General features: G+C 47.8%; 9 protein-coding genes across 9 annotated transcripts; 6 read left to right on the top strand and 3 right to left on the bottom strand.

The window, feature by feature from the left end:
* Positions 1-194: 194 nt before the first annotated feature.
* Positions 195-1,097, top strand: PENARI_c023G09716 (uncharacterized protein; the record flags this gene model as incomplete). The annotated part of the gene is made up of 2 exons (XM_022635599.1): positions 195-380; positions 447-1,097. 2 exons carry the CDS (start codon positions 195-197, stop codon positions 1,095-1,097), a joined length of 837 nt encoding a protein of 278 aa, XP_022484595.1.
* A 197-nt stretch (positions 1,098-1,294) lies between these two features.
* Positions 1,295-7,564, bottom strand: PENARI_c023G01427 (uncharacterized protein; the record flags this gene model as incomplete). Its single annotated transcript, XM_022635491.1, has 13 exons — positions 1,295-1,410; positions 1,468-1,608; positions 1,677-1,953; positions 2,015-2,220; positions 2,276-2,692; positions 2,743-3,646; positions 3,711-4,002; positions 4,065-4,839; positions 4,894-5,635; positions 5,722-6,741; positions 6,795-7,179; positions 7,234-7,325; positions 7,511-7,564. 13 exons carry the CDS (start codon positions 7,562-7,564, stop codon positions 1,295-1,297), a joined length of 5,421 nt encoding a protein of 1,806 aa, XP_022484515.1.
* Positions 7,565-10,044: 2,480 nt separating this feature from the next.
* Positions 10,045-12,533, top strand: PENARI_c023G09001 (LysM peptidoglycan-binding domain-containing protein; the record flags this gene model as incomplete). Its single annotated transcript, XM_022635594.1, has 10 exons — positions 10,045-10,265; positions 10,323-10,424; positions 10,478-10,708; positions 10,763-11,035; positions 11,089-11,148; positions 11,201-11,254; positions 11,302-11,764; positions 11,829-12,080; positions 12,140-12,394; positions 12,456-12,533. The coding sequence occupies 10 exons, from the start codon at positions 10,045-10,047 to the stop codon at positions 12,531-12,533; spliced, it is 1,989 nt and encodes a 662-aa protein (XP_022484534.1).
* A 1,059-nt stretch (positions 12,534-13,592) lies between these two features.
* PENARI_c023G02975 (cupin domain-containing protein) lies at positions 13,593-14,204 on the top strand (the record flags this gene model as incomplete). Its single annotated transcript, XM_022635512.1, has 1 exon — positions 13,593-14,204. The coding sequence occupies one exon, from the start codon at positions 13,593-13,595 to the stop codon at positions 14,202-14,204; it is 612 nt and encodes a 203-aa protein (XP_022484549.1).
* Positions 14,205-14,836: 632 nt separating this feature from the next.
* On the bottom strand, positions 14,837-16,413 carry PENARI_c023G04107 (zinc-dependent alcohol dehydrogenase; the record flags this gene model as incomplete). The annotated part of the gene is made up of 5 exons (XM_022635527.1): positions 14,837-15,115; positions 15,169-15,749; positions 15,816-16,043; positions 16,118-16,213; positions 16,302-16,413. 5 exons carry the CDS (start codon positions 16,411-16,413, stop codon positions 14,837-14,839), a joined length of 1,296 nt encoding a protein of 431 aa, XP_022484562.1.
* A 1,548-nt stretch (positions 16,414-17,961) lies between these two features.
* Positions 17,962-19,036, bottom strand: PENARI_c023G01930 (uncharacterized protein; the record flags this gene model as incomplete). Its single annotated transcript, XM_022635497.1, has 3 exons — positions 17,962-18,131; positions 18,236-18,458; positions 18,539-19,036. The coding sequence occupies 3 exons, from the start codon at positions 19,034-19,036 to the stop codon at positions 17,962-17,964; spliced, it is 891 nt and encodes a 296-aa protein (XP_022484537.1).
* Positions 19,037-19,543: 507 nt separating this feature from the next.
* PENARI_c023G01520 (Zn(II)2Cys6 transcription factor domain-containing protein) lies at positions 19,544-20,857 on the top strand (the record flags this gene model as incomplete). Its single annotated transcript, XM_022635492.1, has 1 exon — positions 19,544-20,857. The coding sequence occupies one exon, from the start codon at positions 19,544-19,546 to the stop codon at positions 20,855-20,857; it is 1,314 nt and encodes a 437-aa protein (XP_022484566.1).
* Positions 20,858-22,046: 1,189 nt separating this feature from the next.
* Positions 22,047-22,707, top strand: PENARI_c023G08688 (uncharacterized protein; the record flags this gene model as incomplete). Its single annotated transcript, XM_022635587.1, has 2 exons — positions 22,047-22,083; positions 22,142-22,707. The coding sequence occupies 2 exons, from the start codon at positions 22,047-22,049 to the stop codon at positions 22,705-22,707; spliced, it is 603 nt and encodes a 200-aa protein (XP_022484552.1).
* Positions 22,708-23,997: 1,290 nt separating this feature from the next.
* On the top strand, positions 23,998-27,453 carry PENARI_c023G03947 (uncharacterized protein; the record flags this gene model as incomplete). Its single annotated transcript, XM_022635525.1, has 6 exons — positions 23,998-24,104; positions 24,305-25,961; positions 26,567-26,748; positions 26,844-26,932; positions 27,162-27,302; positions 27,359-27,453. 6 exons carry the CDS (start codon positions 23,998-24,000, stop codon positions 27,451-27,453), a joined length of 2,271 nt encoding a protein of 756 aa, XP_022484593.1.
* Positions 27,454-27,534: the final 81 nt, after the last annotated feature.

The following is a 27,534-nucleotide window of genomic DNA, read 5'->3' as shown; positions in this document are numbered from 1 at the left end:
ATGCATATGGAGACGTGCAGCAAAACGAGTCTGTCTGCTCCACCAACCTAAGCGTGGCGATGCTAAACTGACGCTAAACCCGATGAAGTCGGCGCAGCGATCACTTCCAAGTATAGAATGACCAAGTCTTGGACTATATTAAGTGTTTCTCCTTCTCCATCCCACATCTTCCAAATTACGGCGCGAAAGACAAAATGCCTGTCCATATCATTGAGAACGAAAATCCCGAAATACCTGCTTGGGGAAGCATTGCATTGGAAGTCTATTTCCTCTCCGAATGGGATAAGTCTCACCCAGACCCCTCACAGTCCGAGTCCCCCGCCGACCGTCGCCAAAGGCTTCTACGCCAATTTCTCGCGTTAGGATACGAAGGCAGACTGGTGAATATATTCTATAACCCTTAAAAAAATTCACAACCCTGAACTAACCAAATATCGGACTATTAGCCTTACAAGCCAGGCAATTCACCACCCTCTCCTACTGAAGCCCAAATAGATGAGATTCTTCGGCCCATACGGCCTGAGGCACTGCGCACTTGTGCTCATAATACTGGTGCTGAAGTTGGCTGCTGGCTTCGTCTCTGCTACACCAATGACGAGGGCCATGAGGCTCTATGGTCTGCCAATGAAATTGCAGAATGGGTGACTTATGGGGGAGCAGTGCTCGACGATGAAAGTTTATTCAGTGGCCTGGATCTGGCAGCCGCCCTGGAACTATTTCCTGAGCGTGTCACAGATGAGCGTGTCAATCTTGGTCTTAGAGAGGAGAGCCTCAGGGAGGCTGTAGATGGTGCTGAAAATTACCCCTCTGAGGAGAACCCTCTTGAGAGGTATGCTTTCTATCAGGCCGATTGTGTTGTTACTCATATCTTTGTGGAGGATGAGGTGGCGGTCAACGGAGGAGGCTTGTTACATGTATTTTTAGATGATTGTGGGAATGTGGTGAGGCAGTGGCGGGTGGAGGATGATGGATCAGAGGATAATTACGATGGCGCTTGGCATGAGCGTCTTTGGAAAGAGGCCATTAGAGATGATTGTGGAGAAATTGGCCCTGCATATCATGAGGGTGGAAGCCGAGGGCCCCCTTACACTCTTTGAAGTCCTGGGGCTGTTAGGTAGTCCTTGTCGAACGCTGTGCATGGTTCACTCCCATCTGTTTAGGAGAATCGCTCCAAAATATTCCCAGTGCTATAGGAAGAAACATTGAAATTATTGAACCGGAATTGCAAGAAAGCTCAGATGAAAAAGTACACTTGTATTCAAGCCAGTATGCCTAGCCTGTAGACACAAAACGTTTAATTTGAATCCGCTACATACCCAAGCTTTGTGTCTCCGGGGTTCAACGTGTCCTCCCAATCCACGTCGTCCGGCAGAGGCCACCAGACATTCTCATCCGGGTGCAGCTCAATACCTACAAAAAAAAAGATACGGTTAGCCGGATCCAAAATCAGAAGGCTCGGGGACTTACTTTCGATGTCCCATTCATTATTCTCTCCCGTCAACTCATTTTGGTCACGTTTGCTGTATGACGCAGGAGCCGTTTGGTCACTAAAGGTACTCCCAATGTAGTTGACCTTGCACATAGTGTATCCTGGGGCCTCTCCAAAGCCTTCAAACAAAAACGAGTCAGCTCTCCTCATGTTTCGTGTCGATAAGACTGCAGAGTCGTGGCCTTACCAGCTTCTTTCTTCATTCCGTTCGTTCCCTTGCGCGTATCCAAACAAAATCCGTTGCCACTTCCATATCGATAGACATCTGGTTGATTGAATAGATTCACCGCGCAAAAGACGTGGGTGGGGTCTGTATCTGAGCTGGCGCCTTTTATCTGGGAACTACTTAACGCCATCTTGCCCCATTGATCGGGCGTATCTGAAAGACTCGTCGCGTACGCAAGGGCCATGGTAAAGTTGCGTTTAAAGTTGTACCCGAGTGTTCGGCCGGAGTTCTCCCATTCCTAGAAGGTTGTCAATAAATAAAATAATAAACATTGGCATTGAATAATGCATTGAACTCACAGTTCTATCAATGCCATGGGCGAGAGGGACGGGCTCGGGATATCGCGTCAGACGTCCAAAGACTGGCGGGTTTGTATCACTCTCACTTCCACCCGGGGTCCATCTCTCGTCATTTTTAGTCTTGGACCACCATTTCCAGTCCTCCTTATCCGAATCGGCATCACGGTCGAAGTATGCCACGTTAGTGTACAAAGAACTCAGAAGTTCTGATGTTGTCAGTCTATTCATTCAGTCAGAACACATGCAGATAGAAAGACTTACTGTTGCAGTTTCCTTGCAACGACTGTTGCCACTGAGGCACGCAATTAGCAGTCGGGGGGACTCGATGTGGCTTATATTTGGCACCCCAGTCTCCGCCCTCTTCAGTCCCACCAAAAGGAAACTCATCGCAGCTGATCGTCATTTTCTTCTCAGGAAGACCAGCAGCTTCATTGAGAGCCTTCTTCTGACTGGTGCAGTATGAGTTCCTTTTATTTTCGTCATCGTAGTCTGTCCAGCTGTTGCATGTGTACGCGTCTCTTGCGTCACGACGGTTAGGATCCCAAGTGAGTGTGACGCCGTCGCTGCTGGCGCCATCTGAAGCAAACCATCCGAAGATACCGTCACATATACCTCTGACTGATTTAGACGGGCCGTTTTGAGCAACAACCTGATTGGTGGAAAAGGTTCGGCAGTTATCTATGAAAGTCAGTAAACCCTTCACACGGAATAGGAGTATCGGTACATACAGCGCAATTCTGGGAGGGTCGGTTGCTTGTTCCCATTTTTAGGGCAATCAAAGTTCTGGGAGCCGGTAAACTGGGAGCTATCCGCCGTGTCTGGCTGTTCACCGTCGTCATCACCGTCCGCTCTTTTGAATATCACCGAGCCGACATTGGGAATAGGTGATGTAGCATTGGACTTATCATGATAAGAGTGATGTGCTTTGTGATGAAGGTGCATATGAGTCCTGCGGCGGTGAACATGGCTAGCAGGTGGAACATATGGCTCCAGGCCATCATCATTCCAAATTGCGTCCTCATCGTCATCATCATGGAACAATCCCTTCTCATCACCGTCTGGCAGTATCTTGATATCTCTCTTTGAATTGAGCGTCGCGTCCGATTCGACGTTGCTGTTCTCGTAGATCGTGTATTTCTGACCTGGGAGGCTGTAGAGGTAGACCGGTGTATAGTGCCAATTCCAAGTATCACCGAGAATGTTGGCGAATCCTCCATAGCCTAGATTATAGTAGAGATAGGCACCGTATTTGTAACTGTACGTGGGGCTAGAGTCGGTCCCAGCCGACCCAGTCACAGTGGCGGAGAAATCAAGGGTGCTGTTCATGAAAGCAATGATCTGCGCATTTACCAGGCTTCCCTTGCCCAGAACGGACGGACCCACCTCGATACCAATGCGAGCATTGGGGGAAACATCAATGGCAAGGTTTGCGGATGCTTGTGCGGATGCAAAGAATTGTGGCTCTAGGCCAGTCTTCGGTCGCTCTTGCTGAGATTTGATGTCGTCGATCTTGTCGTAGTCTGTATCACCTTTGGTGCCCTCTTCATCCTGTGGGAAGTAGAGCTCTGCACGGCCAAAGTGTACTCGGGCACCAGCCTTGGCCTGACCACTCAGAGTAACACTACCGCGAATCTTGAAAATTTTGATGCGTTAGTATAGCTCTTTTACAGAATGTGCCATGTTTGAGGACACTTACTCGGCCATATATATCCAAGCTAGGTCCAACAGTCGCTATACCCTTGATGCTCAATCCAGGGTAAGCAAGAGTGTCAATGAGTTTCTTCCACTCTGATGTATAGGTCATGATCGCGTTTCCTTCAAGACGCAGTCCAAGGTATGCGCTTGGCTCCACCCCCAGATACCCGTAAGTGTCATGCACCTTCAATGGCACGATGGTTCCAGAGAGATAGTATGCATAGGTCGCATCCATCTGAACATCGGCATCGAGGTACATTCTCATCTCTGCATAGAAGGTTCGACGAGCGCATCTGTACATTATGGTCAGTAATGAAAATCCGAGCACCATGGCTAGTCACTGAGGATAGCTCACCCTTTAACAGCTCGATACAGAAGGAAACTCTTCTGGAATGCCATGTTGAGAAAACCATCATTTCCAGCTTCAACTGTGTTCATCTTCTTCAGCCAGTCCCCGAATTTACCAAACCAACGCTTGACTAGGCCACTTTCAGATGTTTCTGTCATGTCAGTACTGCCGGACCCAAGCTTAACCGACGGGTTCTTAGAGGCAGTTCTCTTTTTCACATCCTGAATGAGGGACTTCCAATCATCTTTGGTAATCTTCTCGTGAAGGGATCTCTTCGATGGCTTTGAGTCTGTTACTTCATCCCAGTATGGAAGAAGATTAGTGTAATCAATGCGCATGTTAATCGGTCCATCGTCTCGCTTGATGAGATGGAAGTTGTAGTCGATCTTGAGCTCATAAACGTCATTTTCGTTGTTCTCCAACGAACGAGACCTGATGTGGTGATGAGGAAGCTCATAGGTGTGGGAAGCGGGTGTCATGGAGACAACGCGGGCGAATGGACCTTCTCCGACATGATCTGGCAGCTTGATGATCGTGTCTTCAGCACCTTTGCGGAAAATCTTTTCACACTGGGGAGATCCCTTAGGGTGGTTGCAGTACACAAACACAGTCTCCTCCGCGTGATCAAAGGTTGAGTCCAGGATAGTGGTGTTGGTAGTGATCATGGAGCGTCTTCGATTGGGCATTTTACTGCTGCGACGGGCGACAGTATATGAATCCCCGAAGGCACTATCGATGGATTCTGGGGGGCCATCCAACATTAGGAAGCCATATGCATGATCTGTTTCGTACGTTTAGTCAATCTATGCAGATATCAAACGGGGAATTATCTTACCTGCAGGATCCTCTTCGATCGGATCATCGCTCGCTTCCTTATTGTTGTTTTCCTCGTTGTCGGCAAAAGCCCAAGCAACATCATCCCCATCATCCTCGTAGGCGCTTTCCCAAAGCCATGAAGGTGGGACGGGCCAATCTTCATTATACTGAGAGGGTGGATCACAGCAGAGGTAGAAGGCAGGATCAAACTCGGGCAAAATCGGATGCGTGGTGCATTGGTCCCCAACAGTACAATCACCCAGACAATACTTATTGACATAAAGGCTAATCTGAGGCTCATATGCCTCAGCAATCTGAGTCTTGGTCTTCGGACATTGACGTGGCAGACAGGCCCTATCATCCAGCTCACTGACAGCGTCCTGGGTCGTCCACTTGCAGTTTTCAAACTTTTTAGACTTCGGACAACAAAGGCCTCGCTTAAATCGGTCATGTAAGTCACTGTTGAACTCACGCGAGCACCAACCACCACTATCCGTGTCATATCGAGAGGCCACGCTCTCATAGCCATCAGCACAACCCTCAGATTCAAGTTCACCGATTTCTTGATATGGCATTAGGGGGCCTTGACAACTACTCCAGACACATTGATCGAGAAGCTCGATCGAGTCACAGCATAAAGATCGCTGGCCTTGGAAACACTGGCCTTCTCCCATGGCATCGGTGAAGGTGTCCGTCGCCAACTCAAATTGAGTATCGCCGCATTGACCTGAACAGCCTATTTCACTGCGAATCGGTTCACCCTAGAGATTGTCAATAACTGTCTCGCAGAATTGTGATTTGAACCGGTTGGAGTGTTATTTCAGACAACCGGGTGAAGCAAACTTACATTCCATTGGCAGTTGCTGGGCATTTGCTTATTGGGACAGCAGACATGTCGGTACCATCCTTCAGAGCATTGACCAGTCAAGCCATGTTCACTAGCCTTCTGTAAAGGTGCATGTGCCGTGGACACAGACGATGTACCGGATGGACATTTTTGCAACGGGCCGCTCTCCTTGGCGCTACCGTCGGTGCAAAGCTCTGTGACAAAGCAGTTCTGGCCGTTATAGGATGAAAACTCGTTCGAAAGTTTCTCTTTCTGATCATCACTCAGCTCTCCGCCTCTTGTCAGAGCACCATCCCTTGCTGCGTCTCCGAAAAGAGCATTTATTGCATCGTAGTCCTGTGTGTCTTGGTCAATAGCCCAAATCATGAGCCCCGAAAGACATTGAGAAGTAAGGAACCTCTTCTTGTCCGTGAACGACTGTTCATCATCGTAGGAAATCCACTGGTCATGGGAATAGGTCATGTACTTTGTCGTTGACTCCTTGTCATAGTACATGTCTGTGTTCAGAGAGTCGTTTCTTGATCGAATCTCAGCGTAGGTCAGAATACCTGCTGTATCTGAGCAATCTCCAGGCAGACCAGCCGTGGAAAATTGACAGCCCTTATTTGGGTCATGACATTTACTATCTGACATGGTAAAAGAACGACCGTAGAAGCCGAAGCCCATGACCACATTCTCGGGCTTCACATTATTGCGCCAGAGAAGATCGAGTCCCTGTTTGGCCTCAGTCAGGTTGGTATGGCCTTTCAGGTAGGGACCAGTCCAATCATTATGTTTGTCCCATAGACCGTGGAAGTCATAAGACATAAGGTTGAAGTAGGTAATATGTTTTTGAAGCTCCTCGAGTTGAAAGCCTCTTAGGTACCAGTAAGAGGCCGGTAACGTGAGGGATATCTCCCAACCAGGATTCTCTTGGTCAAAGCGTTCCCGAAGTCTAGCGACAAAAGTCACATAATGATCGTAATCCTCTTCAGCACCTCCGCGGTCATCCGCAACAGGATATTCCCAATCCAGATCGACCTATCAACGGGGTTAACTTGTGTTAGGAGGAGAAATCGTCGGAAATAACTTACTCCATCAATGCCATACTTTTTTAAGTAGGCCACCAAAGAGTCTAGGAAAATCTCGGTGTTTTCATAGTCCGCAACAAGATCAGACCAAATGGTGGCCGTAGAACCGTCATTGAAGTCCCAGCCACCAATGGCTATGTTGATGCGAAGTCCTTCGAATCGATCCTTCAAGTGCGCAGCGCGAGTCACAAGATCACCATCATCCTCCGAGATCTCGAACTTGCCACTGATGACAGCAAAAGCCAAGTTCAAGTGAGTCAATCCTCCAGCAGGGATATGCTCTGGGATGTATTTGTCACATTTTCTGTTAGCCATGTTGAAGAGTTCGTAATATGCCACTCGGCGGTCAAGCTTCATGACATCCGTGTGGGAATCACAGCTCGGTTCCCTAATAAATTAGCAGCCACCTCTATATAATGGAAATGAATAGCAGTGCACATACTCTATTTCTTTACAGCCAGACTGACAACCCTCTCCGCAAAACTCTGACGTAGTACCACAGAATCCGGCCGGACTAGCAATGAGATTAACAATCTGTCTGGTAATTTACTGAGATACTGAGTGGCATACCTGCAGCAAACTCCTAGCGGACACCCGACCTTTCCTATTGAGTACTTGCCACATTCTGCGGTGGCGTTGCAGTTACTCATACATCCCTCTTGTCATTGTCAATACCACGTCAATTGCGCAAGTGAGAAAGATAATAAGAAGTGACATACCACCACAGTGCTCTGGTGTAAATCCACAGGAGCCTTCGGAGCTGCAGCAGCCATTCTTGCACGGCACAAGAGCTGAACAGACAGAACTATCCTGAGCCAGTACCGTGATAGCCCCTGCTATCAGCAGAACCAAAAGCCACCAACGCATAGCGACAAGAGACTGGGTATTTTTCACAACCTAGGCAGTCTGAATGTTGAGCCTAGGGAAATTTGTACATGAGAGACACCCGAGAGCGCTGGCAAGGGCACGACCCTTTTGTAGTATTTGGATCACCTAGTTAGTGTCATGCTATAGTATAGTGGGTAATACTCAGGTATCCAAATTTAAAACAGTAAAGTTCACCTGGGCAAATCTAGCTTTTGGCCCCATTCAAACATTCATAAATACTAAGAATCTCTATCACTAACGGAGAGCATTGAAGATACTATCTCCTTGTAGCTAGTTAGAACGAATAGCCATCTGGTAAATGTAGCTATCAGATTCACCTCAATACTATTCATGGTTATACATTTTCTTTGTAGGACAACATGAGCCCTTGGTAATAGTATTCAAAATTGATGCACACACTTATGTATGGCTGATTACACACTAGATTATTCTTATCTATGGGTCTGCCCACCTTCACTTGTAGCCGATTACCACCGGCATCCTGGACAATATTCACATTCCGATCCGGTGCTTCGATAGGTGTTTTCTCCCGTAGCCTCCACCATTCATTCCCTTGGCTCCATCTGAAATGGAGATGGTTTTCAAAAACCCTATTTATTCCACTACTGCAGGGGAAATGAAGGAGGCGTACATTAGTAGATGTGGGCACACGGATGAGGCTCGGCAATGTCCGAAATGCGAAATTTTGTTTGTATAAAATATAAACGATGTGAATGGCCGATGCCTTTCCATTGCCCAGCCCATTCTACTCCTTATTGGCTCCGGTGCATCCGAGTCTAGTTTTTCATTGAGCTGAAAGCCCTCGCTTCGCTACAAGTCCGCGGACTGACCTCCTCTTAGCATTTTCTCCACTGTCAGGTTTCACATTGTCCACCTCTTAGTTAATCGGGTAGTGGCCCCACCTTCAAGTGTTGGTTCAAATTTTGGCCCCGGGGGCCGTAGTATTTAACATTAGAGGGTTTCTGGAAGATATGTACGGAGTACATAGCCAACAAAGTTCTATGTTGTAGAGCTAGTTTATTAGCGTGATCCACATCTATGCTTTACAGACCAAAACCATCCAACATGTCGATATCGCTCGCGCAATAATTCTCTTTCGGACTTATCTAATTGTGGATACGGAGGTATTTAGTTCGTGTACCGATTGACTTGCACTTGGGATTTCCGGTATGTTGACATGGTAAAGGATGTCTTCCGGTATGTAATGTGTAATTGTGCCTTGAATTTATGGCTCATGGTGCCGTTTTGTAGATAATTCGAAGGATATTGTATATGCAACTAGGAGAGCCGGATGAATAAGTCTCCAAAAGATAATAATAGTAGTATGACCACGAGTAAGAGCACAATATCCAGATCGAAAGCCTACTGCTTGGAAAGCTTGGGATGGATAGACTTGATATAACAGCTATCTTGATACTAGCGATCAGCAATATAAGACAAGTATTCTAAATAATATGCTCTAGCGATGTCCATGCCTACGGCCTAGATCCTAGGCGACAAAGTCCGGATTCCATATAGCAGAAAAGGCAATCAAGAACAATACGTTACTGGCGGTCTTTACAGAGTACTCCGGGCGCTCCGGATTGATGTTTTCTAAACAATAGCCATGCCGGTAAATTGAACAATCCAAATCCCCTCGCACGATTATGCCGGAAACCACCTACGGAGTACGAAATGCAATGTCTCAGAACAAGACCTTTTTCGGCTGATAGGCGTCCAAGACGGAAGCCCCATCAAGCCAATCGAATTAGAACTAAGCGATGGTGGGTACTTCAAAAGATCCACCCAGAACTGCCAAGACGAACGGAGCGTTTTAAGGCTGCCGATCGCTGAGGGCTCGTATATGCAAGCACCAGGCCCCCGGCGTGTGGAGTCACAACATGCTGTCTTGGCGCCTTGGATAGTGTCTTGGCATCAGAAATATCGTCTTAAGTGCCCCTCACGGCCGCCAAGGTTCCAAAAAGGGTCCAAAAAGGGTCCAAATCTGTGTTTGAAAGATGAGACAAATCCACTTTGCGGATCCCACAATGTTACCTAGGTCGATATAGCTGAGACATTTTTTATTTGCTGAGATCGAGGCAAAATGTCGCCTCAAGTCCATGGGTCTAAAGATTCCATTTTTCGAAATTAGTACGTTTGGCATTTTGGCCCCTTCGCACATGGTGGATGCTTACTCTGTATAAACTTTACGATAAATACAACAAAGTATTCGGATGGAGCATTGTCCGGTCACTAGCTAGGAACAATCACAATGTGAATTTGACCTTATTAACTGGGTTTCTTCGCTGATTTGCCCTCCAGAGCAGAGAAAGGCCTTATTTTTTTTCATAATTCAGGGGCAGTTTTTGCGCTCGAGTTTCTCAACATGAAACTCCCTATCAGCCTTCCTTCTTTGGTCCTCTTGGTGAGCCTAGCAACTGCACCTGTATACTCTGTACAGCTTTGGAATTCGTCCAGTGCCCTCCCCGATAGCATTCCTCTGGAATGTCGGAACGCATTGAGCACAAACATTACCTGTCCTCAGCTAGTGTCCCCCAATAAGGTCACACAGCAGGTGCTTTACAGTCCGGCGGACCTTACCAAGCTGTGCGCGACGACATGTTCAGATTCATTGAATGATTTTCAACGGAATGTTCATGATAGCTGTGGGAACACTACACTAAGTTATGGAAGTACGAATACGACGGGTACTCAGCTGGTAGACCCTCTAGTTTGGGCGCATAATGTTACTTGCCTTCAGAATTCGTAAGTATGAGTCTTCCTTGGGAGATAGGAGATATGAGCTAACACTTGAAAAGAAAGGGATTTTGCAATCCTCAGATGTTCAATTCATCGTCCAGCCTCGACGCATGCTCTGATTGTGTCCTCTCATACGTTTCTCACATGCTTGAATCCGACTACGGCCGTGTCAGATTTCGTGACAAGAGCTTCTCGAGTCAGCTTTCGTCGTGTGGTGTGCCTGCCACCAAGTATCCATATACGACCCCTACCTCGGCTCCTATTTCATCGAGCACAGTCTCTACTTCAGTGTAAGACCCTTCTTGGAATCTTCCCCTTCGTCTTCGTTTGCTAATCTCTCAAAGCTCACCAACGACTACGGGCCAAGTCTGCAATGGTGATAGCTTCACTGTTAGCAAAGATGACACTTGCAAGTCGATTGCTGAGGCCAATTCAATCCCGTACGGCACTTTCCTCGCCGATAATGGGATTGACCAAAACTGCACAACCTTGAAGACCGGATCAGAGGTGTGTCTGTCACCAGCTTGCACTCTTTACACGGTGAAAGAAGGAGATACCTGCAAGAGCATCCTTCAAGGGAAGGGTTTCTATAAAAACCAGCTGTTGTCTTGGAACCCGTAAGGAAATCTTACTCTTCATGAATACTGCGCTATTGTACTGATGACTCCAGGACACTTCGCACAAACTGCGATAACCTCAAGACTATGGTTGACCAGGGTATCTGCATTTCGTAAGTAGACAGCACGAAACGCAATGCGATGGCTTAAGCTAATCAGGAATAGCCCACCAGGAAGCTCGGAATGGGACGTTGTGACGACCAACCGAACCTCCACCATGTTAGTAATTACATGAAAATTTCAAATTCCAAACTAATATCTCTCAGGACATTCACTATGTTCACCGGTGACTGGGAAACTGGCCCACCGCCAACTCCGGTGACGGAGTCCCCAACATACACTGCTCTTCCGACCAATTTTACTTCTATCACAAGTACAGTCACAATCAACCAAACAGCACAAAGCATAATTGGCGAGTACTCCAAGTACTGCCCCATTTCAGATGAAGACTACGAGGACGGCTTCCAGTGGGAAGACCTTTCGGACAGCTGCCAGGATCTGCTTGATCCATACTGTAATCCGGATATCGACTCTGCCTCGCCTAAATCAACAAATTTCCCAGGCTCTTGTACACCAACCCCAGTCTCTGCCACTACGACTGGAACCTCAACACCAACCCCATCGCCAACACTTCCTGGTACAGCCTCTAAGTGTAGTCAATTCTACTACGTCGTCACGAACGACACCTGTCCTGCGATAGTCGAGGAGTATGGCATTACGCTGAAAGATGTAAGATACACCTCACATGCTTCCCTTACCTCATTGTTTCCTGCTGATTCTGATTCTTTCTTAGTTCTATTCCTGGAACCCTGGCGTCGGATCCGACTGCCGGACTCTAAAAACAGAATACTATGTTTGCGTTGCTGTTTCCGGTGGCTCGAACACGACCACTACAAGTCGTTCCTCGACAACTACTACAACTGGTAGTGCAAACCCGTCACCAACTCAGAATGGTGTTGCATCCAACTGCGATGAGTGGCATTATGTCAAAGATGGCGACGGATGTTTCGACCTGTCAAAGACGTATGATATCACACTTGACGACGTAAGCCACACCCCTTGCATCCTGAAAAGATTTCCGAATATTCTCTAACCATTTCACAGTTCTATTCCTGGAATCCTGCCGTTGGCGATGGTTGTAAAAATCTCAACACAGAATATTATGTCTGTGTGGGCGTAAACGGTGGCACGGCTCCATCTACGACTACTCAAAAGCCTACGTCTACCGGGGATGGCACCACCACCAATCCCACTGAGACTCTGCCAGGAACCATTGATACGTGTAAGAAGTATTACAAGGTTGCGAATGGTGATGGGTGCTATGACATCGCCGCAGCCCATGATATAACTCTGAACAATGTATGTCGTCAATCCCATGCTCCAAGTACTTCGGCAATTTGCTAACTCTGTGGAATTACAGTTCTATTCCTGGAATCCGAGTGTCAAAGATGATTGCAGTGGGCTCAAGTTCGATAGTTACGTCTGTGTGGGAATCTAGATAGTCTGTGGATAGTGGCCTGCTCAAGTGTATTTTCGATCGTTTTGATCGCACAAATTGATAGTTCCAGGGGTTTATAGGTATTTCTCATCCCCTTCGATTTCTAGCATAAAAAAGAGGTGAAAAAGTCCACCGTAGACGTATGAAAGATCAATCTCAGACTCTTCTTGTTGTTGATTACAGCATTGTCATGTGAGGTGCCTTTGAAGTCGTGGAAAGCTGCGAGCAATTTCAAGTCCCTTGGATCGAACTCACACGCTTGGAAGCTTGCATTGCTGGTACCCGGTTCTATGATCAATTGCGAACAGTTCAGATCTGACGTGTGTCTTTCGGAGATAACTTCTTCGTCATAATCATTAGTCAATCTCGTATGGTCAATGTACTTGTACGTGGGAAATGTCCGAACGTACAGACGACCATTCATCGAAGACACTAAGCTAGAGAGAAGAAGAGGAAGAGAACAGGAGAGATCTATCTACCTCCTCCGTCCAATCATGTCGGCCCCGGGGTCTCACCGCCTTCCCTATCCAGCTATCTAGCAAACTTCCCCAAGTGGTCCAAGTCATGCGTCACATATCATAGGTTTGTACACAGTGTTACTTTTCTTTGCCACTGCTATACCTAAGTGATACTGTACTGTAAGGCTGTCTCTACGACTTTGCGAACACGCGAAGTCCTATGTAATCCCCGTCCTGTGTAATGCTCACTTACATCTATGATGTGCTCATGAATTAATAGTTCGAATGATGTTACGATGATCTTAAAATGACAAATGTCTGTCAGAGAAAAGCGTTCCTTGGGTTTCCGGACCTTGGTAAAGCGATTGATGGTGAACTAAAAGTCATGATTATATCTTCATCCTATGACGAGACATTGACCCATTATTGGCTTTATGACCTTGCGATGATTTAAAATTTCATTGATGTGCCTCATAGAGTTGCTAATATAAGTGTAGAGCGTTGCTAGGATTAAAATTGAAATATTTCTCAGAATTAATATATCAAGTGCCGATTGATACTTTCGGTATTCCCCCTGTTGTTTCTTGATATTGGTTTCAATATGTCAGCCGGACAAAGACAGACCGAGCCACTGCGTCGAATCATAACAACACATGATCCCATAAGCGGCCGAGCTACCTTTTGCAACACGGTTGGGGAGCAGGTATCGTTTACTGGGTTCCCTGTTCCCCCCGGCAAGCCCACAACATCAAACTATGCTCTTGCCTATAGCACAACTACATTTCCTGTGCAAGGGCTTTCCCCTCCAAGTTCTGCAATCCCGATGTCCAAAGCCAATCTCGATGTTAAGCACTATCACTCTCGGCTCTCGGATCCGTCACCTTTGAATCCGTCAACTGGCACCAGCTGCACAATCATTGAGGTACCTCCGGGCTCGGCGGTCCCGATGCACCGAACAGTGACCCTCGACTATGGCGTCGTAGTTGATGGCACTACAGAATTGGTCCTTGATTCCGGTGAAAAGAAATCAATGACAAAGGGTGACGTATTTGTTCAACGAGGCACAGCTCACGCTTGGCGGAATATGACTGAAAAGCATGACAACTCTGGTATTTTACGTGTCTTTTTCGTGTTTCAACCTATCGAACAGGTGCGGTTAGAAGGCGGAAAGGTAGTCGATCAGGACTTGAATTTGTCTCTGCGTGAGGCTTAAAAATACGTGGCAGGCGTCTAACGCTTGAACTGCCGAACAAAAGCTAGCCATTTTTACTATGTTGGTTCATGACAAATATTCTTCCTCAGATTTTAAAATACGAAACCTGGAGTCATATACAAGTACATCTATATCATCGCATTAATATACGGCAAGCAACGCATTTTTCTCTTAGTACATTAGTATAGTATAGGAAGGTTCATTTTATTTTAGGATCTGTAGGGTGTCCTTGCCTTGAGGTTTTGTTTTAGAAGTGAGAAACAAGAAGAGAGATATGTATAGATAATGAATCTTTTCTGTCTGGAGATCTAGATGTCTGTGGGGTACGAAGTCTTTTGAAGCTAGTCGTCTGTCGCCATGGATCCCACCTCGGTGAGCGGAAAAAGTGATATTTTTTGCTGAGTCGATATCCTCGAATAGGAAGAAACAGAGTTGCGAAGTTATATGGCACGCTCCTTCGATTCCAGGTGAGTATTTCAAAGATATCACCATTTTTCACTGCCGTATGACCTCGACAGTGATATTCTTTTCACAATTTTATTGTTTGAGCCCCGGCTTTAGAATGACACTTCAGATATGAAACCAGGTGAAACATTCGAACTTGCTAGGAAACTTTTAGCCATCAGTCAAGTTCAGAGCTCTGTTAACGCAGGAGATCCTGGCGTTGGAGGCGCCGAAAACTTTGTCTGGATGAAAACCTTCTGTATACCCGGTTCACGCTTATTGAATAAATGATAGACCGTCGCCATGTCCTCGAGCTTGAACCGGTGGGTAACCATGTGCAGTGGGTGGATCTGCTCCTGCTGAATATACTTCAGGAGGTCATCCCAATATTTTTGCACAGGAGATTGTCCATTGCCAGCGAGATGGATTCCGGTCTCCATTAAGGAACCGATATTGAAGTGATTGCACTGCATCGCCACATCAGTGAGGTCGTTTTACCATGGGAAAGGGCAGCACACACATAACCGGCATATACGCCCGTAACACCACAACGCCCGAACCCACGGACAGAGACAATCATCTCGTTGATGAGTTCAGATGTGTCCGTCTCCATGCCCAGTAATCTTTCAAAGTAATGAGCCCATCCTTTCGTATACTCGCCTGCGGCACACTCAATTGCCACATCAGGTCCGCGGCCGTTGCACATTTTCTTCAGAGTTGAGGCAACAGTCTCGCCCTTTAGGAGGTTCGTATAATCAATCGTCTCAAGTCTGGGTAGAATCTTCTTGACAAATTCTAGTCGCCATTTTCCGTCGCTGCCGTCAATAAGGATGACCCTGTGAGCATTATTGAAGAAGCTGAATTCAGCTGCCATTTGTCCGATTGGGCCAGCTCCCCAGATTGCCACAGTGTCACCCTCCTCAACCCCGGTGTCAACAACGGCGTTCCAAGATGTTCCCAGCACATCAGAAAGGTAAAGGCCTTTTTCGTCGGGGACGTCGTCAGGCAGGTGAAGCAGGTTTACGTCCCCGTATGCGACGCGAACGTATTCCGCTTGCCCGCCGGCAAAACCCCCCGTGAAGTGAGAGTATCCAAACATGCCTAAGACGGGCCTTAGTATAACAGCCCCACCAACATCAACATAGCTGTTTAGAGAAGGAAACATACCGGCTGTGCGACGCCCATATAGCTTAGAGGCTTCGTCGTTCGAGTTCGTTCGCTCACACATTGAGGTCAACTTCTTTTTGCAATAATAACACTCCCCACAGGCAATTTGGAAGGACGCCACAACGCGGTCACCTACTTTAACCCTCTTGACTGCCGGCCCCACGCTTGCGATAAGACCGCAGAACTCGTGGCCGAGAATGTCACCTTTCTGGAGATCTGGGATGGCCTCTACAAATCGGTAACAGACATCGCATCAGCAGATCCACTAACACTTCATTAACTGTTACAAAGTCACGACATACCGTGGAATAGGTGCAAGTCACTCCCACAAATGGTGCTGCCCGTCACCTTTAGTATGACATCGCCTTCATCAATGATCTTCGGGCGAGCCGTCTCCACTATAACAAACTGTATAAGCAGGAAAATCGAATTATTTTTTGAGATGGTCAAAGTGAAGTGAAGGTCCTGATACGCAGAATGACTGACCAACTTTAACCGTATTCTTCCCTTGCCAGGTCAAGGCTTTCATCGTATGGCTTAGGTCGCCTTGTCCCAGAACCTCATAGTTGCTGACGTCTGTGGTGATCGAGGCAGACATAGTTTATTTCCACCGAGAGTTTCTGGTCGAGTTGATTTCTTAAAGTAGTGGTTTATCTTCGTTTTGATAATTGATTTTCGGCCGGACGCCTTCATGCAGAAAGCGCATAGAGGAAGGATATTTATCTCAGCCCGGACAGTGAGGCGTTTCGAAATTCCTGACATCATTCTTATGTCTCCGTGCACATCACCATGATCTGTCTGGGCCAAAAGAGGTGAGACGAGATTGTAAATCTCATCTTGGCGTCATAAACCGTTGACCATTTAGATGCAAGTCGGATGCTTCGCCTTTATGTGATTCGAGACTACTGCCATATTTTAGACTCATCGGTGGAACTAGACCTCTGAAGGGCCCATGGGACGAAAACAGCTCTTGTCAATCTAGTGGGATCACTTCCGATTGATCATTGTGCATACATAAGCGTGTATTGTACTGCACCTGACCCTCCGCTGTTGGCGCAGTTTTGACCCGAAGAGGGGACCGCTCGGTGGCCATGTGCCGACGTCGGCATGGTCACGCCAAAGGAGAATGATTGGTTGCTAGCTCGTGCTATTGGCTCAGATCATGGACCTCACCCCGACGGATATCCCCAGAAAAGTGGCTTGGCAAGGTTCGTTTTGAGGTGATGTTGGTGGAACTTGGTCGATTGCTCACCAGTGGCAATTAACGCGGCCTCCCTACGTTGGCACAGACCATAAGGGTACTTGACCGCTCGCCGGATATTCGTCGCTGGGAGAACGACATAACTTGTCGACACTTCAGGACGTTATGGTTCCGGTTCTTGAGCGTCCTTGATAGCACATCAGTTTGATACATGCTGGAATTTCCTTCTCATTGTGTCCAAGCCCTCATACCACGGCAGATACCCGTTAGACAATGTTCGAGGATAAGGAAAGTGGTCATATCACTTACAAGTCTCTCAGTGCCCTACATATAGGAAGTTGGGCATGGGCCTTATCCGCCGGGGCAGATAGTGTCGGTCTTTTTGGGTTCATGTTGGGGATTCCTTGTGACCAATATGTTGTTTTATGTACCACTATCAGTACTTTCTTTTCTCGTATCGTATTGTACGCTGCTTTCAATATCAACGCAGCTACGATCCATTGATTTAATAGAACAGTTCGCTCCTCTCTTGTAACCCCTTTCACTCCGTTCCTTCGTTTCAGGGCATGAAAAAGAAAAGGCAGATACAAGAAGTCAAAGTCATAAATCGTGTCGTCGAACGCGGTCAAATTTATCTCACCGTTAGTTTGATAAAGGAAAGTTAGTGGAAGATTTAAGGTTTTTGTGAGCCATCCTTTATGACAGAAGACGTGGAGAAGAATAATTCGTTATATACAGTAATGTTCGGAATCAACTTTACCTCCACGCTCTCTTTCACTGGTCCATATTAGGATGCAGATCCGCCTACTTCGCATCTGCAAATCTTGGAATATATCTTTACGAGGCGTAGTAAATTACGTTAATTACAGCATCAATAGAAACTACTACACACACGCTGATGATCTGGATAAGGTCTATCTCTCGCCTCTACATATAATGACATGCTTAGAGACCGGTGACACCCACCTTGAGATAGTTGACATCCCCATCAATACGCTCTCTAATCTTGCCCGAAGATATCTCATCGACATCCCATGCCGCCCAAGTGAAGCGTCCATGCAGAAATTGCGCCTCGTCCGATGCGGCCCAGACGGCATAGTGACCAGGAAGGTCCTCTGCAATAGAATACCATTAGCAAAGTGACCCTCAATCTTATGATAACTTTCACCGGCAGAAGTTTAATGATATTCCATGTAAAAGTTTCATGCGATGCACTTACCGTTATCCCAGTTGAGTGTGGTGCGCGTGTACCCGGCCTTCTGCGCCGCCCCTGTAAAGATCGATCCTGGGTAGAAACTTATGATTTGTAGGTCGTCTGGCGATACAGATTTGGCGATCTGCTGGACCAAGATTGTTCCTGCACTCTTGGATGCTGAGTAATTTGGGAATGTAGCTGCAACCTCGAAGTCGTGAATGGCTTTAGTCGATATGTTCACCAAAGACTTGGTCGAAGAGAAGTCGATTAGTCATTGTTACTTTTCATACTATACGAAAGATAGCGCTGTCTTGGTGAAATACATACCAGCTTCTTGCTTGTATCTCTCTTGCTCTGGTGATAGAAGAGATGGACAAACGCTGCGATTGAATTGGCGTTTGTAGCAAGGTCGGCCACTACCTCCTTGTACCCTATCTCGAGGATGGTGCCGGCGGGCTGCACGCGAGCCACATTTAGGACGAGGACGTCAACGACTAATCCCTCGGTATAAAACTGCTCCCAGAGGTCCTCGACGCTGGTAGTATTTGAGGCGTCGTTCAGACGGGCGATGAAGGTAGTCTGGGGTGACTCTTTGCTTAGGGTGGCGACGGCAGTATCAAGGGGGCCCTGGTGACGACCGGTTAGGATGACCTTTGCGGCACTTGCTTTGCCAAAGGCTCGTGCAATAGCGAAACCAATACCACCAGAGCTTCCAGTTACGAGAACGACCTTGCCTTTCTGTGAGAGCTGCGGGCGGGAAGGGGAGATGGCCGCGTAAGGCTCACGGTGGACGACCGTAGTGAAGTTGTCGGCGATACCGGGCATTATAGCGGTAGCAGATTCAATATCGAAAGGTTTGATAACCAAGAAAGCGAATATGGGGACAATAGGACTTTCTGCTTCCCGGAATTAAAGACTTTTATATCTATTACTTTCGGGACTGTAGTACTATTTCCAAGGCTTACAAACCCTCATAACGTGATTCTAAACGTCATACTTTAGGTGGGCCTGCGGATGATTAACACCTCTATCCTGCAACTTGCGTGTACTTTGTCGAATAATTCATCCTGCCTACCGTGGTTGACCGGTCTAGTAGCTGGAGTACTAGCGGCGGAGCGAGGCTTCCCCCGCCATCGGCCCCATAAAGTTCCGTCGTCGGCCCCACAAAGTTCCGCCAGTCTTCCGCCAGCCCAAATCTGGCTCAACTTACATCATTTCTCATTTATTGTGATTGTATTTCTTCACTTAAGCTATACGCACCAAGTGCCAAGCATATCGACAAAGAGCCGCCAGAGTTCCACCTTGCTACACGATCCGCAGGATTCAACCCACATGGATCTCCAAGAATCTACCACGTGGAGCCCGCCATGGCGGAAAGCATGTGTGCCATGTACTCGCGCAAAGCGCCGATGTGACAAACAGCTTCCAACTTGCCAACGATGCGTGAAAAAGGAAGTTTCTTGCCAGTACCCCTTAGGTCGCCCGTACGGCCGCCGAGCCGTTCAATCGCTAAGAACAGCCAAGAGCTCCGAGCCAAGCCCGCTAAACCCGTTGCACCACCCAAGTGCGGAAAAAACAGTCGCTCCAGGAGATTTTGAAGTTTTCAACAATTCACGGGAATATGGTACTCATGAGGAGCTCCCTGTATTGGACTTTGGCAGTCCCGTGAACAATGAAACCCAAGTCGCAAGCAGCTCTTGGTTCCTTCAAACAAACACATGGACTATTCACTATATTGACTCGTCCCGCCATAACGAGAATTCTAACGTCCATGTGTCCGACTTCAAACAATTTATTCAGACCGTCAAGAAATGGCTCTCCCAGTGGGCCCGAGATACTCACTGTCCGATCCTACACAGGCAGTTATACTCCGAATCTGGCCTGCCACCATGTTTGCAGGATGCTTTTGCAGCCGTGGCCTTATATCAATCAAAGAACGACAAGAATGAAGAGGCCGTTATGAGAATTATAGAAGCAAAAGCCAACAAACTAATAAATAAACTATCATTTGTCACAGATTCCGGAGAAGGAGCCTCGTCCTCTCTCCGGACGGTTGAGCAGCTCGCGCGGGTACAAGCGCTCTTCATATACCAGTTCATTCGCTTATTCGATGGAGATATTGGACAACGAGCGCAAGCTGAAGCCCTTATCCCAACTCTAAAGGATTGGAACAACAACCTATGGGAATCAGCCAACTTGGACGCCTGCCTCGAGACCTCGTTTGGTGTTGCTGGCCTATTTTCTCAAGGCTTAGGGGTGAAGAGCTTGGATGACCCTTCAGGCCAACAGTGGCGCGACTGGTTACTCGCGGAGAGCGTGCGCAGAATCTGGCTCACTGGCAACTATGTGCAGGGCGTGTACCTGATGATGCGAGACCGTCAAACCGGCTGCCCGGGAGGCGTGTTTTTCACGGCGCGTCAAGGCCTCTGGGACGCACAATCTGCAGCGACTTGGATGCGGCTTGTCCGAAGTAAAGATCCGTTGTTTGTGCCCTGCCACGAGACAGATTTGATAATTCCGTTTGTTGAGGCAACAGAGGTCGACGTGCTTTGCTTATCCATCATGTGCATCACGTGGGGTGCACCCAGGTTGGACTTTTGGGTGTCTAAGTCAGACACGCAACTGGAGCTGCTGCTGGGAAAGTGACAAGGAGACGCAATGTTTATGTGATTATTATTATTATTGTTATTTCAATTATCAGTAATCAATACGCCCGGTGGAGATCTTCACATTGAGTCCTAGCGGGTGACATCTTGCGATAGCATATTCTTCCGTCGAGGTGAGATCCTCCAGGGCAGATGGGTAATTCTGGCAGAGAGTAACATTGACCAGAGTTTTCGCGGAGAACTCGGGGATGCCTGCTAGACCGAGCGCTCTGTGTCAGGAAGAGCATAGACTCCAGGATCGTTCATGTCGGCCACAATGATCGCAAGAGCGGAACAAGAGCAATTAAACGGCGAGGAGGCAACAAGAAAACAGGAGTGAGATAGCAAGAGCGCAACGGAATAGAAATTAAAGCGATAGACCAGGATGAACCTGGTAAGATAGAACAGGGCGGAGGGATCACAGTCAGCCTCGCGCAGACCCACGGTTTGTAACCCCTTTCACTCCGTTCCTTCGTTTCAGGGCAATAGTTAAATGGTTACATAACGTGTTCGGTAAGCGTTCTGTGTCTATCGTTGGAATATGTAGAGCTTCTCGTGAGGTGGCAAGAAGATGTTAACAGTAAGCTCGTTCCAGAACGAGCGTCCCAGAGGGCCTACTTTCGACCCACTAGCTTGGGGGCGGTAAATCCTTTCAATACCACGATCTTTACTACTTAATATATCCGCAGACCTAAGGCAATGTCTCGGATTTACACTGCACGCGAGACTCTAGGTCGGATAATGATACGCTTTGGTCCTAGGCCTTGTGTAAACTACAGGAGGATGACTCTGGCACGATTTATACACAAGGCCCGCGAGATTTTCGGCCTCCGCTTGTCTACATTTTGCCGAACCCCCGATCTTGAAGATATCACCGGCCCTCGGTTAGCTGCTTAAGGACATTGAGCCTCGTGTTTCACTGAAGCTAAGAATCGTGGCAAGCACCGGAACGATTTTGATATTTGCAGCTTTAAGAACATTCGATGATCAGAGACTTTCGAGTCTATCGCACTTTGTCTTGTTTAGGGGCCGTCCTGATTAGGTCTAGTGGGTTGCAGTGGCGATGTCTCGCTTAGGGAATCGGCGGCATGGGTTGCCCAGGTGTGTACTCTGAACGCAGTACGATATACATCTCTAGCACCCTACATCACTCTGTGTCGACGTGTTTTGTCGAGTCCCCCTCGAACAAAATGGCGTCCCTTCTCACGACTCCTACTGAGATTTTACGTATGATATTTACGTCCCTATCGCCCAGCGACCTTGCCGCGGTATGTCTTACGCATAGGGACTTACGCTCTCCTGCTGAGCCATTTCTCTACGCCCATATTCAATGGACATGGTCAGACTCCCAGAGCCCTCCAATCGCTCAATTCTTGCGAAGCATTGTCCACAGGCCCGAGCTCGCCAGTTATGTCTACGATGTGGTCCTTAATGGTGACGGTTTCGATGGAGGCCTACACGACCCCTGAATCGAAAATTCCGGTAACCAACGTTGTCTTGGATAGGCTAGTGGAATGTATCGAAAGGATCAATGTTCCATATGCTAGAGAATGGATCCAAGAGCTGCGCGCCGGATCGATGGACGCGTTTACCACACTTTTGATATCACAGCTCCTCAATCTGAAACGTCTCTTCCTTGACAAAAACTTCAACCGAGAGAGCCGCCTCAGGGGCATGATGCTCCGCTCGGCCCTCTGTGAGAAGTCCACAGGTAGCCATCTCAGTTCCTTCACATATCTTAAAGATGTGTCAAGTGTCCCTGCCTTCCCTACGACATTCGCCAAAAGACGGGCACCAGGAACACACAGGACGTCCTCCCTCTCTTTTACCTGCCATCAGTTGAGCGGATAAAGGGTTTAGTCGATAATCCCGCTACTTTCACATGGACCGGAAAGGATCCACCAAACCCATCGAGACTTACATCGCTCGACTTGACCATATTGCGCGAAAGGCATCTTGGTCAAGTATTATCAGTCGCACCAAGGCTTCAGAAGCTTAAATGGGACTGGTACTACCGCCCAGATCTTCGAGATGATTCTGTCACCGATATCATCGATTTGGACCAAATCGCCACGGGTCTATCTCATGTTCAAGATACTTTGACGGACCTAACTATTACAGCAGGGTCAAATGGCGACAAAGCGGACATTGAACCCCCCGAACTCACAATTTAGTGAATCGTTCGAGGTCTTTAGCGGACTCCATACGCTAAAAAGGTTGGAGGTTCCGATTCCATTTCTGCTCGGATTTTCTCCCTCAATGTCAAACGCGAATCTTTTAGCAGTGGCACTACCCAGAAGCCTTGAATGGTTGACTTTGACTGACGGCTTATGTATGCAAGAACAATGGGAATGGGAATGGAAGACTGACTATTTATTGGAGGCTATTCAATCATGGGTCCAAAACTGGAAGAGATACACACCTCATCTACGACGATTTTGTCTGTTAGGGAGTGTGATGAAAGCGCGGGATTGGCAACCTAACATGATACAGGGACTAAGAGACTTAGGAGCCCAGTCGGGAATCGAGGTTCAAATAGCTGACACGAAAACCAAGGGGGCAGGTCATATGTAATTACGTATAGAATATGAGGACTTGTGGAATTGACGCCGAAAATGACCACTTTTGACACCAGAAACGGCTGCCTTTCCACCCGTAACTTTGGATGTCCAGCCGCCCCTTGACCACCCATTGCCCCGGAACACCACTATTCTGCACACCTAGAAATTGACAGATTCAGGAATAAAGGAATGCAGCGTCTTTTTGACGTCTGATTAGTCACCGTATTACGTACTCCAACATATACAGAACCGTGTTGAATAAAAAGGGGGCGCCCCGTGTCGTAGACACGGTCAAACAGGGAGATGAGGTGCAGGGATATTCAGGTGCTTCAACAAGCCGCACGGGAGTCGGAGCTAGTGCCTAGCTCCTGGGAACTGGTAACTATCGGTGGCCCGGCCATAATTGAACCGCCCCGGTATTTTGGCTGGTGCAGGGGTCCTGAGACGTGGGCGGAGACGGGACAATCTCCGGCTCGCTGCCCAATCTATCGTATCCGAGAAACGGGACGAGCATCTACAACGACATATTAACATCAGCAATTACAGGGAGTCCCTACATTATGAAGAGAATAGGTGCACTATGAAACCGCACACGAGAGCCACAGCCTCGCGGTTTATCACACTAGAGACAGTAGCCCCTGTGAACTCGCAAATCAATACCCTGCTAAGCGCCGCCCCCAACGCACGGTGCGTTATATGCAACTCTTGATCCATAAATATCGGTCATGAACCCACTAAACTACACCAAGGCCCTCTGGTTGGGGCTGAATGACTATCACAATTCGCCCTCTGCAGCCGCCTGTCACTTCGTGAGATTTGCGAACATGTCTCTTTCCCATCCTTCCCGCTACACAGCAGAGCCGGCCCTTCTCACACCCTTCTCACAGGATGGCCCTCTATGCTATAAAATCCCTCTTCTGTTGGCTGCTCGCCACTGCAGTCATAGTGCATGCGAATGGTACTCCTTGGACAGTGATATGGTCTGATCAAACCTATGGTCCAGATGGCCCGTGGCATGCAGTGTCAGTTGAGTTGGGATCGAATCAACAGCCAGTTGATCTCTACCCCGGCGACCGTTGGGCTAGTACCATTCTTATCGACAGCGTCTGCTCAGACAACTCCTCAATCCCTTGTTATGCAGGACGAGCTGGTCTCTTCAACATTAGCGCTTCGACATCTGCCATCACCTTAGACACGCCAACTGACACAAACCAGATAAAATGGCTGTCCGATCAAAGCAGTGCCGGCGTGAATAAATGGGGTGGCACTGGGCATGTCAAAGAAGGGCTTCTTGCCGACACGCTCAAGCTGCAGAGTGGAGCTACTGTGCCCAACGTCTCCATGACGGCTATCTACGATGCCTATGAAACATATCCGAATGGACAGAGCTATCCTGTTTCTGTCGGGATCTTGTCGCTGGGAGCCACGAAGCCAATCCACGTAGTTGATGGATACGAATTCAATTTGCTCACTGCTTGGGAATACTGGAACGACTCTTCGTCTGATCCCATTCCCTCATACTCGTGGGGGATGCATATTGGGTCTGTGGATCCTGACATTCCAGGCTCGCTTATGCTTGGCGGGTATGATCAGAGCCGAGTGCTGGACCAAGTAAGCTCTCAACAGGTCGATTCCACGAACAATATCGGCCCTCTCAAGATTTATCTCGAAGACATCGGGATGGGAGTTGCCACTGGGGACTCGCCATTTGACTTCAAGAATAAATCCGAGCTGCTCAAATGGGGAGGCAGCACCACCAGCAGGGGCAAAACAGTGGAGATCGATCCTACGCTTCCATATCTTTATCTCCCCAGGGATACGTGCGATGCGATGGCAGCGGAGCTCCCGGTCACATTTAACGAGGGTCTGGGTCTATACTTCTGGAACACAGACGACGACAGCTACCAGAAAATAACCTCCTCTCCGGCATATATGTCCTTCACATTTGAGAAGGACTCGACGAACACCCAAAATATCACCATCAAAGTTCCTTTCCAACTTCTGAAGCTCACGCTTCAAGAGCCACTAGTGGAGCACAACACAACTTACTTCCCATGCTATCCTTCTGACTCCTTCGTCCTCGGCAGAGCTTTTCTTCAGGCAGCCTTCATTGGAACAAACTGGCAAGAAGGAACCGGAGGCGGTTACTGGTTTTTGGCTCAAGCACCTGGGCCAGCGATCGGATCCGGTGTTCAGCGGAGCATTGGGGTCAGTGACACCTCAATCAAGGCTTCAACCAATTCATGGGAAGACAGCTGGAACGGGTACTGGGTACCTCTTTCATTGGAGAACTCTAGCTCGGGTCTTTCGACTGGCGCAAAAGCTGGCATTGGCGTTGGATGTGCTATTGGTGGCCTGGGATTGATTGGGATACTTGCTTGGCCAATCATCTCTCGTCAAAAGCGAACAGAAAAATCTAACCCAGGTACCGTGGATCAATATTGCATTGCGCCAACATCTGCAGACGGGACGAAGCCACTTCAACTAACTGAGTTGAACGCTCATCATGTAACTGAGCTTCAGTCAGACAAGGATATTCACGAGGTACCTAGCTCCACTACGATGCGTCACGAGCTTTGGTGATGTTTTGAGCCACAGGCCAGAACTGTAATAAATTGATTGTATATAATTTTAGAATAGAGTTATAATATTTCGTTGCCTCCGCCACGGCGGAGCCCTGCTTTGGGGGCCGTCAAGAGCCGCATCATCGCCTCCTTGTGGCGGAGCAAGATTGGCCAGATCTTTCTGAATTCCCCACTAAGGTGTTCATTGTATAAACTTACGTCAAAGCTTATATTCCGAAATCTCGTGAAAGCGCGGAAGAGTTACTCCTCTCTCCACCTTGGATTAGCAGGCGGGCTAGACCTCTATCCAATAAAACTATGGCCATCTCGTACAGGCTTTTCGAACAGATAATCGCAAAGCGCTTCTAGAATAGGTGTTATGCTTCGTCCCCGACATATATATAGGATTTTTTGTTATGCTTTCGAACTGTCTAAAGTTCCTAAGGATAGTTTTGATCGTCCGTTCGCTGCATTCGGCTGTGTCAGTCCTTTAAGACGTGGTCAGTGGCTGATGTTATATCAAATTAAGATTAAATTGTACATCTAGGGGGTTAGTTTCGGCGGCAAATTATCCTTTATGAACAGCACCTTGACTTCTCCGCTACTGTGGTTGGATCAGTTGGGACCGGCACAAGTGCTACCTACAGCTATAAGTACGGTGCCTATCTCTACTATAATCTAGGCTATGGAGGATTTGCCAACATTCTCGGTGATACCTGGAACTGGCATTTCACACCAGTCTTCCTCTACGGCACCCCGGGTCAGAAGTATACGATCTATGAGAATAGTAACGTCGACTCAGACGCGACGCTTAATTCCAAGAGGGACGTGAAGATTCTACCTGACGATGATGAACACTCAGCTACAACTTCAAGCGCAATGTCACCGTGGCGCTCGCGTACGCTACGAGTCTTTCCGATACACCCGATCAATGGGGCAAGATGGCGCTCAGTAATTCCCAAATCGGGAATGCCAATTCTGATTCAAAGGCGTCACATGTCTTCTGTGCGGTAAACTTGTTCAATCAGCCAGATGTGTATCGGTATGGAACCGGTAACGGATATTGCTTTGATACGAGCAAAGGACAGAACGGGCTGTCAGAGACGAAAGGTGGGATATTGATCTTGCACTATCATGTGAAAAGAAGAATTGAAGGAAGCTGACAGATTATTCTCTCCAGGCTTTGGAAAGAGGCCAGGATACTCCAAGTGCAAGGTCAACTTCGTTGGCAGTACATTTACTGACCAAGCAACTCCCCCGAGATGGAGCAAACGAGACCAGGAGAAGCCGATGGGAGCGAATGATGGATGGGAGATTGAAAGTATGTATCCGGTGCTTTGAGTCTTTGATCACGCTAATCATATTTCCTCTTCCCAGGTATTGAGATGGATCCGGATCCAGATGCGTGGTGGCCTCTGCCGGAAGATGTGGACTGGGAGGGTATGATGGACGTGGGTGATAACAAAGTTTGAGTAGGTTAGAGGCAAAGAAGGAGAAAGGGACTAGAAAAAGAGAATTGACCCTCTTATTCGTTTCTTTAATGCCACGTTCTC

This window comes from Penicillium arizonense (assembly GCF_001773325.1).
Source record: "Penicillium arizonense strain CBS 141311 chromosome Unknown PENARI_contig023, whole genome shotgun sequence".
Lineage (NCBI taxonomy): Eukaryota > Fungi > Ascomycota > Eurotiomycetes > Eurotiales > Aspergillaceae > Penicillium > Penicillium arizonense.
Note: the sequence above shows the minus strand (reverse complement) of the source record. Positions and strands in the feature narration are given on the sequence as shown.